Here is a 12,672-nt window from a genome sequence, read left to right on the forward strand (position 1 = left end):
GTATAGTCCAAGCAGCTAAACTCTCCTTGTCTGTACTGGGATTTTATATCCTCCTGTTCTTTGGGAAGGGTAAGTGGCTGCAGGGATTAGCAAAGCCATACTGCCCACCTCTACTTTGTCAGGGTCCAGTGACCAATACATTGATATCCTCTGTACCAGAGCTTTCCAAGTTAAGTGGGAGAACCTGCTATCTGAGAAATACTCCCCTCAATCAATCCATCATGGTAGAGTCTTGTGTTTCAACCTTTTTTGAGGCATGGCACAAGTTTCTACATTTAAAAAAAGTCTCACAACACACCAAAATGATTACAGAAAAACTGTAGCCTAACACGGTTTATACAGTATCTCACAACAGTGAGTGCACCCCTCACAATCCAGCAACCATTTTAGTGTATCTTATTAAGGGGACGATACTATAGAAATGAAACTTGGATATATTTGAGTCAATGTGCAGCTTGTGCCAGTTATTTAGAGAATAATGGCAGTATGTTGAGTTATTTTTAAAGGACAGTAAATCTGTACAGCTATACAAGCTGCATATTGACTACTCTAAAATATATAAGTTTTATTTTTTTTAATACTAAAATAGTTGCTGAAATGTAAGGGGTGCACTCACTTTTGTGAAATACTCTATAATGATTTGGAGTTCAGCTACTAGGTAGCATCACTTGGAGAGCTCTCTCACCTTTGTGTTTTTCTTTATTAGAGTTGCCTGTTTCTTAGTGTGTTCACTCACAAAGGCACAAAATAGTCTTGTTTTGAAGTGGTGTTTTATTTGGAGATGGCATTTAAGCTTGCTTGGCACCATGACACTGTTGGATAACCAACACACACACACACACACACACACACACACACACACACACACACACCAGGCATAACTGAATCAGATCCTGTTTAAAAATAAATCCAAACGAAAGATAAATGTCCCTGTATTGCCTCGAGCTCATCGTTTTTGTTTTCTTTTGACTATTACTCACACAAGGGCCTTCACCCGGATCAGAATTTGTATGCAGGGGTCAGAGTTTGCACTTTTCCTTTTAAAATATTTATCCATTATCCAAACATTTATCCACAGCGCTACCCGTCACGCACTAAATTAATTCTATTGTCATGAATTAACAAGGTCATTATTGTGCTACTAAATGCCACCCGTTGAGGTGGAGGAAGTTTTTCCATTCATCTGCCAGTCATTACATCATAGGCATCGATAACAATGGGCAATTATTTCCAGTAACTAAAATTCTTATTAGAATTAGAATTTGTATCATTTCCCACTGCACACCTGACGATCTCAAATGGCACAGTGGTCAAAAAATCAAATGTAACTAGACAGATACAAGCCTGAGTGAGAGGCATATCCCACACACACACACTGGACTGTCTACTAACCTTTAGACAAAAAGCTCTCTCATAAAAAATTCTGCATCGGGGGGGACCCCACCAAAGTTTGCTAGCTAAGATTATTTCCTACAGCAAGCATCACGATGGCAGCATCATGATGTTCGAGACTTCTCAGGAGCAGTTACGCAGAGTTATGCGGAGACTAACCATAACCCTTCTTAGAATGTAGCGAAGTCTGTATGCAGTCATAAACAAAAAATTTTAATGAGTATGACCTTCATAACATTGCAGTAGTACAGATACTGACAGGACAGTACATTTTTTTTATGTAGAGAAACTTGAAAATATATTTGTGGATGTTTTTTTTTTCTCAGATGTTTGCAGATTCTCTGTTTACACCTGAGAGGATTTGTCAGGAAGAGAAACTGTCCAAATGCTCAAACGTTTTGATGCTGTAATCTCTTTAGTGTAAAATAGCGAGGGTTCTTTTACAAATTCAATAAATTCAGGCTTTTGGATTTATGTTTTTTCAATAAAGTAATCAAAAATGTTTATCAGTATTGATTTTTGTGTGTAGATTAATAATAATAATAATAATAATAATAATAATAATAATAATAATAATAATTAGTATAATTTGAGTATAATTTTTTTCTCAGTTAACTAATTGTGACAGCTCTTGTCCAGGAGAACAATGGCAAGCTCTTCCTAATGAATATATTTAGATATTGCATTTATTTATTTATTTATTTATTTATTGCTGTACCTTGTAAAACATTTAAGATTTGTGGCTCCACCTAGTGGACAGTCTGACACAACACATGTTCTATAAAAGTTTTTATTTTACATGATTGGTTGACACGGATGGTTTTTAATCACTTTTATGCGATTATACAAGCTTATAAATAAGACCTTTAAATTAGATGTTGAACAGGGCTTCCCTTGCAATGCATCCCCCTGTGTGTTGCTTTATATTGTGCAGTAGGTGTTCAGACAATTGCAGGGAAAATGAGCTGAAACGGTAATTAATTCTCTAAACTACTTATCTAACATTTGCATCCTATTTAACTTTTCCACGTGTAAACAATGGTGTTGATGTTACCACCAGGCAAGAGCTCAATTTGAGATGTATTGAGAAACTTTTACAGTTCCCCACAGCTATTTGTGTTGATTTTTAAATCAGCATTGTATAAATGTGCCAGGATTGACTGAATATGATGTCTCTGCAGGGCTACAATTGAGGAAACATACTCCAGAGCAATAACCAAACTTGCCAAGTCTGCCAGCAACTTCTCTCAGTTGGGGTATGTATGGTGGTGTGTGTGTGTGTGTGTGTGTGTGTGTGTGTGTGTGTGTGTGTGTGTGTGTGTGTGTGTGTGTGTGTATATATGTGTGTGTATATGTGTGTGTGAGAAAGGGAGAGTGATACAGTGGCATTATCTGTATCTGTTTAGTCTTTGAAATATTAGTATCTGTTTAATGTGCTTTTATTGGCAGACACACTGTGACCAAAGTAAGAATTTTTATTTACAGTTTATAACTTTTCTGACAAATATATTAACTGTGTCTATGTGGTTGTGTCTATAGTCTTTTTTTAAGTCCATTTGTCTGCCATTTACAAGGGGGAAAACAGGGTCTAGTAATAATAATAAAAAAAGTCTAGTCTCTGTTTATGTTGCTCTGTTTCTCTATTTAATAAATATGAGCTTTCTAGGTCCTTCAAAACGTGTCGTGCCTTTTAGAAACACTGAAAACATTTGAAAATTTAGCAAAGTGAGGACATGTATAGGATATGGGGTGGTGGTATGTTAATTATAGAGGCAAAACATATTTTATTAATTTAGTATTAGGACATGAAAAACAATTGATTCACCCCCACAGCAAATTAAACATGAGCATTAAGAGCTTATCATTATAAATGAGTAATACCTGTTATAAATGTATAATGCCTAGGTAAGTGCTAGCTCAATGGCTAAGGCTCTGGGCTTAAGGACAGGGATTCAGGAAGGTCATGAATTCAAGTCCCAACACCTCCAAGCTGCCACTGCTGAGCCCTTGAGCAAAGCCCTTAACCCTCTGTGCTCCAGGGTTGCTGTATCATGCCCAGCCCTGCTCTTACCCCAGTTTTCTACCATGCTGGAATATGTGAAGAAAGAATTTGTATGCTATATTTCCAAAAGTATTGGGTCACCTGACTTTTCCTGCTCTATGTGGTTCTTTTCCAAACGTTTACCACGAAAACTGGAGGCACTCAATTGTACAGGACGTCTTTAGATGGCGCTATAATAGAATTTTGCATTTACTTGAACACAGTTGTGGCTGATGAGCACAAATATCCATAACCACACTTTAAAATCTAGTGGAACATCTTCCCAGAAGAGTGGAGGGAATCATAAGAGCAAATTGGGACTAAAAGTGAAATGCGCTGCAAAAATCACATACTGCACTTATGACCAGGTGACCCAATACTTTTGGAAATATAGTGTATATGTGACAAATAAAAGACTCCTTCTTTCTTCTTTCTTCACATGGTCATGATTTGCATGATGATGACTTTAAATATCTGACCTATCCTACAGGACATTTGCTCCAGTATGGGATGTGTTTAAAGTGTCAACAGAAAAGCTGGCTTTGTGTCACATGGACCTGGTGCGCAAATTGCAAGATCTCATCAAGGATGTGCAGAAATATGCAGAGGAACAAACCAAAGCCCATAAGAAGGTACTGTTCTTTCTCCTTCGATCCCCAGCTGTTGCATTCATTTTGTCATTGTACCAACAGTCCGATTTGTTAATCACATACCTTCCCTTAAAATTCTGTATTTTAATCTGGCGTCAACAATCGTTCACTGCAGTGTCGCTACTCATTCATTCTTTCATCCATTCATACATTTATAGCAAGATGTGGGATCACATGCTGACAGAACTTATAAAGGACAACATCAGCATAACGTCATCCTTCCTTAAGAGATGAATGGGAGGAAGGTTTTAAAAAAGTGGCCATGTATAACATACTGTAGCATTTTTAGCTACTTTGTACTACTTGCTTGTGACAGTTGGGCATTTTGAAAAGGTCACAGTAATAAAGTCGGTCATGTGCTATTCAAGGATGTGGGTAATGATTTCCTGTAATTAAAAGCTGTAATCGCAAAGCCTGGATGTGTCGCACCATAAAGCTTGGGTTTTAGTGTCAACGTCAGGTGTCATACAGATGACATGGAGCTCATGTAGTCACACAGCTGCAATACTGTGACAATAGAATACAATACAATTGTACCGTCTATTCCACTACTCCAATTGGATGATCATATTCATAGTGCTGTTGTCAAAATTAATTTTAAGCATTTAACCCTTAAGGTCAAAGGTACACTCTTAATCTATTATTATAATAATAATTATATATATTTTTTTAATAATGTAAAAAAAAAACAAAAAAAAAAAAACTGTTCGATGATCCCTGTATGTAAATCAGTGCATGCATACAAACCAAGACTATTATTATAATTTGACCATTATTAACTATTATAATAATGTTTTGGGCTTGTTTTAGCAAATAATGTTTACTGTAGCAATTCAATAATCTTTATTGAACTGGTGTTTTCTCTAAAAACCATGTTCTTATAATCTCTAAATCAGACTAAGGAGGAAGTGGCGCCCACGCTGGAGGCTGTGCAGAACATCCAGACTGTGTCTCAGGCATTGCAGAAAAGTAAAGAAAACTACCACAGCAAGACTCTGGAGCAGGAACGTATGCGCAAAGAAGGTTCCACTCAGAGAGATCTTGATAAGGTATGCACACATTTACAGGTGCATCTCAATACATTCAAATGTCATTAAAAAGTTGATTTATTTTAGTAAATACAAAAACTGAAACTTGTATATTATATAGATTTATCACACACAGACTGATATTTTAAGTGTTTATTTCATTCAACTCTTTCTTTTTATTCCTTTTTATAATTGTGATAAATTTGACTCGCATTTAACAAAAACCCACCAATTCACATCTAAAAAAATCGGAATACTTCATAAGACCAATAAAAAAAAAAGTGAATTGTTGGCCTTCTGGAAAGTAACTTCATTTACTGTATATGTACTCAATACTTGGTAGGGGCTCCTTTTGCTTTAATTACTGCCTCAATTCGGCGTGGCATGGTGGTGATCAGTCTGTGGCACTGCTGAGGTGGTATGGAAGCCCAGGTTTCTTTGACTGTGACCTTTGGCTCATTTGCATTTTTTGGTCTCTTGTTTTTTATTTTCCTCTTGACAATAAGATCTACAGAGTTCAGGTCTGGTGAGTTTGGCCAGCAAAGCACACAAACACCATGGTCATTTAACCAACTTTTGGTGCTTTTGGCAGTGTGGCCAGGTGCCAAATCCTGCTGGAAAATAAAATCAGCATTTCCATAAAGCTGGTCAGCAGAGAGAAGCATGAATTGCTCTAAACTTCCTGGTAGACGACTTTGCTGACCTTGGACTTGATAAAACACAGTGGACCAACACCATCAGATGACATGACGATCTCCAAACCACCACTGACTGTGCAAACTTTACACTGGACCTCAAGCACCTTTCTGTGCTTGATTCTGTGCTTCTCCTCTCTTCTCTTCTTCCGGACTCTGGGACCTTGATTTCAAATGAAATGCAAAATTTTCTTTCCTTTCATCTGAAAAGACGACTTTGGCCCACTGAGCAACAGTCCAGTCCTTTTTGTCCTTTGCCCAGTCAAGACACCTCTGACGTTGTCTTTGGTTCAGGAGTGGCTTGACACCATGAATGCTTCAGTTGTAGCCAATGGATACGTCTGTGCATGGTGGCTCTTGAAGCACTGACTCCAGCTGCAGTCCACTCTTTGTGAATCTCCGTTTCACCTTTTTCTACCACATTTTTTCCTTCCATTCAACTTTTCATTAATGTGCTTGGATACAGCACTCTGTGAACAGCAACTTCTTTAGCGATGACCTTTTGTGTCTTACCCTCCATGTGCAGGGTGTCAATGATCGTCTTCTGGATAACTGTCAAGTCAGCAGTCTTCCCCCATGATTGTGAACATGGGGGAAGCCTGAACCAGACTGAGACACAATTTAAAGGCTCAGGAAACCTTTGCATGTGTTTGGATTTAGCTGATTAAAGTGAGACACCACGAGTCTCCAATATTTAACTTTTTCACAATATTCTAATTTTCTGAGATAATGAATTTTCGGTTTTCATTATATGTAAGTTATAATTTTAAAAATTCTCAAAATGTAAAGAAATAAACATCTGAAATATATCAGTCTGTGTGTGAAGAATCTATATAATAAGTTTCACTTTTTGTATTGAATTTCTAAAATACTTTTTAATGATATTCTAATTTATTGAGATGCACCTGTACACTCTGGTGCTTTAGCATAGCAGCTAACATATGACAGGTTATAAACTTTCATAAATGATAAACAATTGCATGTAAAGGTGCATGGCCACACTTCTTTACCCATACACGTATTTAGCAGGAAATTAAAAATATTTTGTGTTGTGTCAGGCTGGACTGAAGGTTAAGAAAGCCAGAGAACTGTACAAGTCCTACGTGGAGAAATACGCCAGTACAAAGACTGAATTTGAGCAAAAAATGGCAGACACAGCACAGGTATGAAAGATTGTTTAATGTGGTTTTATTCTCCAGTAATAGAATTCGTTTCTCTTCTCTTCTCTTCTCTTCTCTTCTCTTCTCTTCTCTTCTCTTCTCTTCTTCTCTTCTCTTCTCTTCTCTTCTCTCACAACCTGTTTTTTGTGTGTGTGTGTGTGTGTGTGTGTGTGTGTGTGTGTGTGTGTGTGTGTGTGAAAGCAGAAGTTTCAGGACATTGAAGAAGGCCATATTCTTCAAATGAAGGATATCATCCAGACATATTCTCACTTGATTGAGGACACACACAAACAGATTGGAGAGGTAAGTACACACACACACACACACACACACACACACACACACACACAAAGAGACGTACCAGTGCCAATTGGATCCCACTGCATGTGTGGAGTTTTGACATTGGACCTCCTGGAGTGTTTAAAGGCTCTGGCATGGAGAAGCTGTTGCTGGATCTGTGATGATCACAAATGTTGAGCTCAGTAGCTCCTACTTTTATACCAAAGACTGTAGAAAGAACATTCACTTATAATCGTATACTCCAGTGCTCATGTTAGTTCTCACTCTCCAGTGTTCTGTATTGTTGAAAGATTTATGATCACACTCTTGATGTCACCCAAATAAGGATCGGGTTCCCTTTTGAGTCTGGTTCCTCTCAAGGTTTCTTCCTCATAACATCTAAGGGAGTTTTTCCTTGCCACAGTTGCCACGGCTGCTCATCAGGAATAAATGCACACCATTCACCTTGACTGTCGATTTCTGTAAAGCTGCTTTGAGACAATGTCTGTTGTAAAAAGAGCTATAGAAATAAACTTGACTTGACTTGAGACACACACACACACACACACACACACACACACACACAAACAGATTCAGTATTATTTATTTTGGGAACCTGCACTGTGCATTTACACCGGGTATATAATAATAATAACAGCAATATTCATATTACCGTATTTCCCAGACTATAAGCCGCTACTTTTTTCCCCGCGTTTTAAACCTCGCGGCTTGAACAATGTAGCGGCTAATTTATGGATTTTTCCGAGGTTTTTCCCGGTGAACAATGACTTACTTGGTAGGCCACTGTTTAGATACAAGCCATGTAACAGACACTTTCGTCTTTCGTTAAAGCCTGTGTAAAGTTCATTAGTTTCATTGTAGGCACCTGTGGCTTATAGACAGGTGCGGCGTATTTATGTTCAAAATAAATATCTTTGTCAAATGTAGTGGGTGCGGCTTATATTTGGGTGCGCTTAATAGTCCGGAAAATACGGTAGTAATAGTAATAATAATAATAATAATAATAATAATAATAATAATAATAAAACTTAAAAAATAGTTTATATTTATATAGTATTGTTAAAGTTTATCACAGTTTTTATATTTATATTATTTATATATATATATATATATATATATATATATATATATATATATATATAAATGTACTTTAAGTCTAATGGTAATCTTTCTTTAATCTTTTCTTCCAAATTAATAAACATTTACATTTTTACAATTTAACTGTAAAGTTTCTCTGCACCTTTTTTACAAATTGTTTATGCCCATCTTTTTTTACGCCCTTTCTGTGCCATGATTGTAGACGCACTTTCTGTCTGTCTGTCTGTCTGTCTGTCTGTCTGTCTTGTTAGACTGATTTTTTTTTTCTTTCCCAGTAAGATATTTTGACTGAAGCTGAAAGACAGAACAGTTTTATCTGCATCTCTTATTTAACAAACTAATGTAAGATGACCTTGTTTTAAACTTTTGTTGTGTATTAGCATAAGTTATAACCTAGAAACCCCATTTAAGATATTTCCCCCTTGAAAAGCCCCAAATATCAAATTGATTTAAAATATGTTTATATACATTTACTTCAGAGTAGGTTTTTACTACATGATTGTGTCTCTAAACAGACAAATCAACCATTGGCTGCTAAAACAACTGTTTTTGTATGTATTTACCCAATCAGCAAACTGTTCTTATCTTGACTTTTTAACCAACTCCTTAGCAATATTGGGGCTGTTGCATTGGCACAATCACTGTGCATTTTCCTTTAGGAATTCATACAGTAGAAATAATAAATTCAGAAGTCCACAGACATCCTGTCTTGTCCTGGAACTTCATCATGCAGCAAGGCGATGGCCTAAACCACACTACCAAAACAACACAAGAGGTGGTTCTTGAAAAAAGCAGGGGGCTTTAGATTGGCCAAATCAGTTCCCAGTTCTTGCTGCAGTTTGGTGTGTGTTGTTAATGTTAAATGTTCTGTACTTTACTTTAAGTTTATCCGTTCCAATAACCTGGCTCTCCCAGATATTGAATAATCTGTCCTAAAAGGTTCCAGAGTTTGCTTATACATCTCAAAAAGGTGAATATCAGAAATCTAAGGTGACAGGAAAGATCAGTTCTGATCAATTTCATACGAATCAGATGCCTATATGGTATTCAGGGTATACGTCGCAGTTCGTTTGATGTTAACAGTTTGCTGTAACTACATGATCAAAAGTATGTAGACACCTGATCGCCTGATTTGTGCCCTTTACCTATCAGTGGCATTGGCAAAAATATAATTTGGGATGAATTCATGAATATTTACTATGCTCCAATTTTGTGTTTATTTTTATGCTCTATTCTGTTGTGAAGGTGCAGAAAGAGTTTGTGAATAACATGGAGAACACGTCTGTGGACAGTCTATTACAGAAACTGGCCGAGAGCAAAGGGACCGGCAAAGAAAGACCAGGTAACAATACTCACTCATATACAGATATTGATACAGATTTGTCTGCATTTCATCTACATTTTAGGGTTCACCTTTTTTATTTTGTATATTTTTAAATTTGTGCAAATCATATCTGGAGGTCAATATGATATGGGTTTTTCTCTGGCTGATGCCGATATTTAGAAATTAGGGCAGCTGATTGCCAATTTATTTGATGCTGATTTTTGACTCGATTATGACCAGGTGACCCAATACTTTTGGTAATAGAGTGTAGCTGAGGGAATCTATCATGAGCCCTGCTATAGTTAAAATATTACAGTATGTACTTAAATGAACTGAGAGCAAGAAAATGTAAAGTTGAGTCTGTCTTGGAGCTCCGATGTTACATTATATTTAATACCAAGGATAGTTCTAGATAGAACTACAGTGCATTTTATCCTCCACATTGAAACTATACTTGAAAGTAACCATCGTATAATGTGTCACAGTGATGTCTGATCTGATCCCCTGATGAAAATTCTCAATGTGTCCTTGTGGGAAAGCGTTCCTCTTTGGTTGTATTTCCATGCTTTACCACTAGAGGGAGAGTCACTTTTTTAAATAGATTACTATTTATGATAAGTTACCTCTGTGACATCATAGTGCACAGAACACTGAGCAGCAGTCATTCAACTTTATATTAAAACTTTGACCAAAATCTCGTTACTTGGCTGAAGACATTGTCTGAGGTCAAACAATAATACAGAATAAAAATACTTGTAGTATTGTTTAATAAAAATTGACAAACTCGTTCTACAATTGGAAGATTAAAAAAGGTGGGACAAGGGGTTAAAACACTGGTTCGATTGGTAGTATGTTTTTTTAAATTATGATTTTGTTTGTCTTGCTGCTGATAGTTTGGAAATTTGGGACTCATTTAAGGAAAACCGTTAACTACTGAACTGTTCACGCTGTGTCCGTGTGATATTAGCTGCAGTCTGTGTTTTGCCTTACAGGGTTCAAAGAAAAGGCATTTATTTTTCAGGTCCATTTGTATTTTGAAAAATTGAGCTTTTTATACATTTAACACAGACACACAAAAAATTTAATGTTATAGCAGTCTGCCTCTTATTTACTCATTGTCACAGAAGCCAGCCTATTATATTTTTCATTTTTCTCATTTAAAGCTTTTTTATTGGACTTAAATTTTAATTAATTTATTTTTCTTTATTATTCAGAACAAAACCATTTCATGGTAAAATGATGTATTAGACTCTTAAAGTATTATATTTTATATATATATATATATACACACACACACACACACACACACACACACACACACACACGTGTGTGTGTGTGTGTAAATATATTTAAAACTATTTTTATTATACTTTACTGTACCTGTACTTTATTTTTTTTAATTAAGCATTGTAATTGCTGTTAATTTACATAAAGTATTGTTAAAATAGTCTAAAAATTAAGTGTTATGGAGTGATAATAGTGTTATTTACTCATTTAAATCGATTTCGTATAGTGTTCTCTGGGTTTTTACTGGGTTGGAAGGGGCGTATCAAAAGGTCGCAAAAATTCGGAATTCGCGACCGGTCTTGGTCCCTAACCCTCGCGAGCTCCGAGGTTCCACTGTATATACACACACACACACACACATATGTGTGTGTGTGTGTGTGTGTGTGTGTGTGCTTGCCGTATTTTTCGGACTATAAGCCGCTACTTTTTTCCCACATTTTAAACCCCGCGGCTTAAACAACGAAGTGGCTAATTTATGAATTTTTTCTGGGTTTTTCCCGGTTTCACAAACTTCAAGCCAAAAAACTGAACCCTATAACATTAGACCAGTGAAATTTCCGAACGGAAACAAAAAAACGCACCTCACCTGTGTTCTGAGCTGCACGGCTTCGGGAGAAAAAACTTCCATCGGGTGATTTTTAAACGCACGACGATGCCAAAAGATAAACTCCCGAGAGAAATAGTTGTGAAAGGAAGGAGGAAGACAGTGAACAATGACTTTTTGGACGTCTACTGTTTAGATACAAGCCGTTGTAACGCGTTGAGTCTGGGTGAAGGGAGAGCTCGCTTCTGGCATTCTATTCCCAAAATACCGCTCTGCTCCTAAAGGAAGCGCAACATATTTCACCTGTTACACCGTGTGTAACGTGTCTTTCATTAAAGCCTGTGTAAAGTAGATTAGTGTAGACACCTGTGGCTTATAGACAGGTGCGGCATATTTATGTTAAATAAAAATATTTGTAAAATTCAGTGGGTGCGGCTTATATATGGGTGCGCTTTATAGTCCGGAAATTACAGTATATTTCATAGTTTCTTAATTGAAATGCATTGAATTGCATTGTTATAAAATGTAAATTATGGACAAAAGTCTTCTAAATAATGCATAAAAAAATATTTTCTTGAGTAATACATTTTAAATGTGACTTTTTCTGCATGTTAGAATATATTTATTAGCTATATATACATTTGTGATGGTTTAAATCGAGTGTTAAATGATTTTGGGTATTTCTGAACTGTGTGAGTTTTATTTTCTACAATTCAGATGCATGAACTGCATGGCCAAAGGCAACTACAGTCCAAAACCAGTTAAATATTTTCTTTTTGTGTGTATGTTTGCAGGACCCATTGAGTTTGAGGAATGCAATATATCCGTTACTACAGAAGGTATGCAACGTTTTAAATCGTTATTGGGAGAATGTCTCTTTGTGGGTAATTAGCATAATCTCACACTGAAGAAAAAAAAACTGAAATGTATGAATTAGTCTTATTCTTTATGAAGAAATCTGAGCTTGTTTCTGTTGAATCAGCTGAAGCACCAGCCAGATGCAAAGACAAATATAATTTGCTTTCTATTCTTAGGATGATGACATTTGACCTAGACTAATGTTTTTGTGAGCAAAGATATTTATGCTAGAATTGATTCTTCCAATATATAAATATACTTAACCAAACTATGGTAGAAACAGTCCAGATTATCA

General features: G+C 36.3%; 1 protein-coding gene across 1 annotated transcript in view; it reads left to right on the forward strand.

Annotated features, from left to right (window-relative positions):
• The window catches only part of fcho2 (FCH and mu domain containing endocytic adaptor 2), a 57,030-nt gene that overhangs the window by 19,033 nt on the left and 25,325 nt on the right, over window positions 1-12,672 (forward strand). The window contains exons 3-9 of the mRNA XM_046838684.1: window positions 2,574-2,648; window positions 3,924-4,065; window positions 4,980-5,132; window positions 6,865-6,969; window positions 7,171-7,269; window positions 9,610-9,706; window positions 12,314-12,358. Of these exons, the coding sequence (XP_046694640.1) occupies window positions 2,574-2,648; window positions 3,924-4,065; window positions 4,980-5,132; window positions 6,865-6,969; window positions 7,171-7,269; window positions 9,610-9,706; window positions 12,314-12,358 (716 nt within the window). The remainder of the gene's footprint in view (window positions 1-2,573; window positions 2,649-3,923; window positions 4,066-4,979; window positions 5,133-6,864; window positions 6,970-7,170; window positions 7,270-9,609; window positions 9,707-12,313; window positions 12,359-12,672) is intronic.

Source organism: Silurus meridionalis, chromosome 25, assembly GCF_014805685.1.
Source record: "Silurus meridionalis isolate SWU-2019-XX chromosome 25, ASM1480568v1, whole genome shotgun sequence".
In the NCBI taxonomy this organism is placed as follows: domain Eukaryota; kingdom Metazoa; phylum Chordata; class Actinopteri; order Siluriformes; family Siluridae; genus Silurus; species Silurus meridionalis.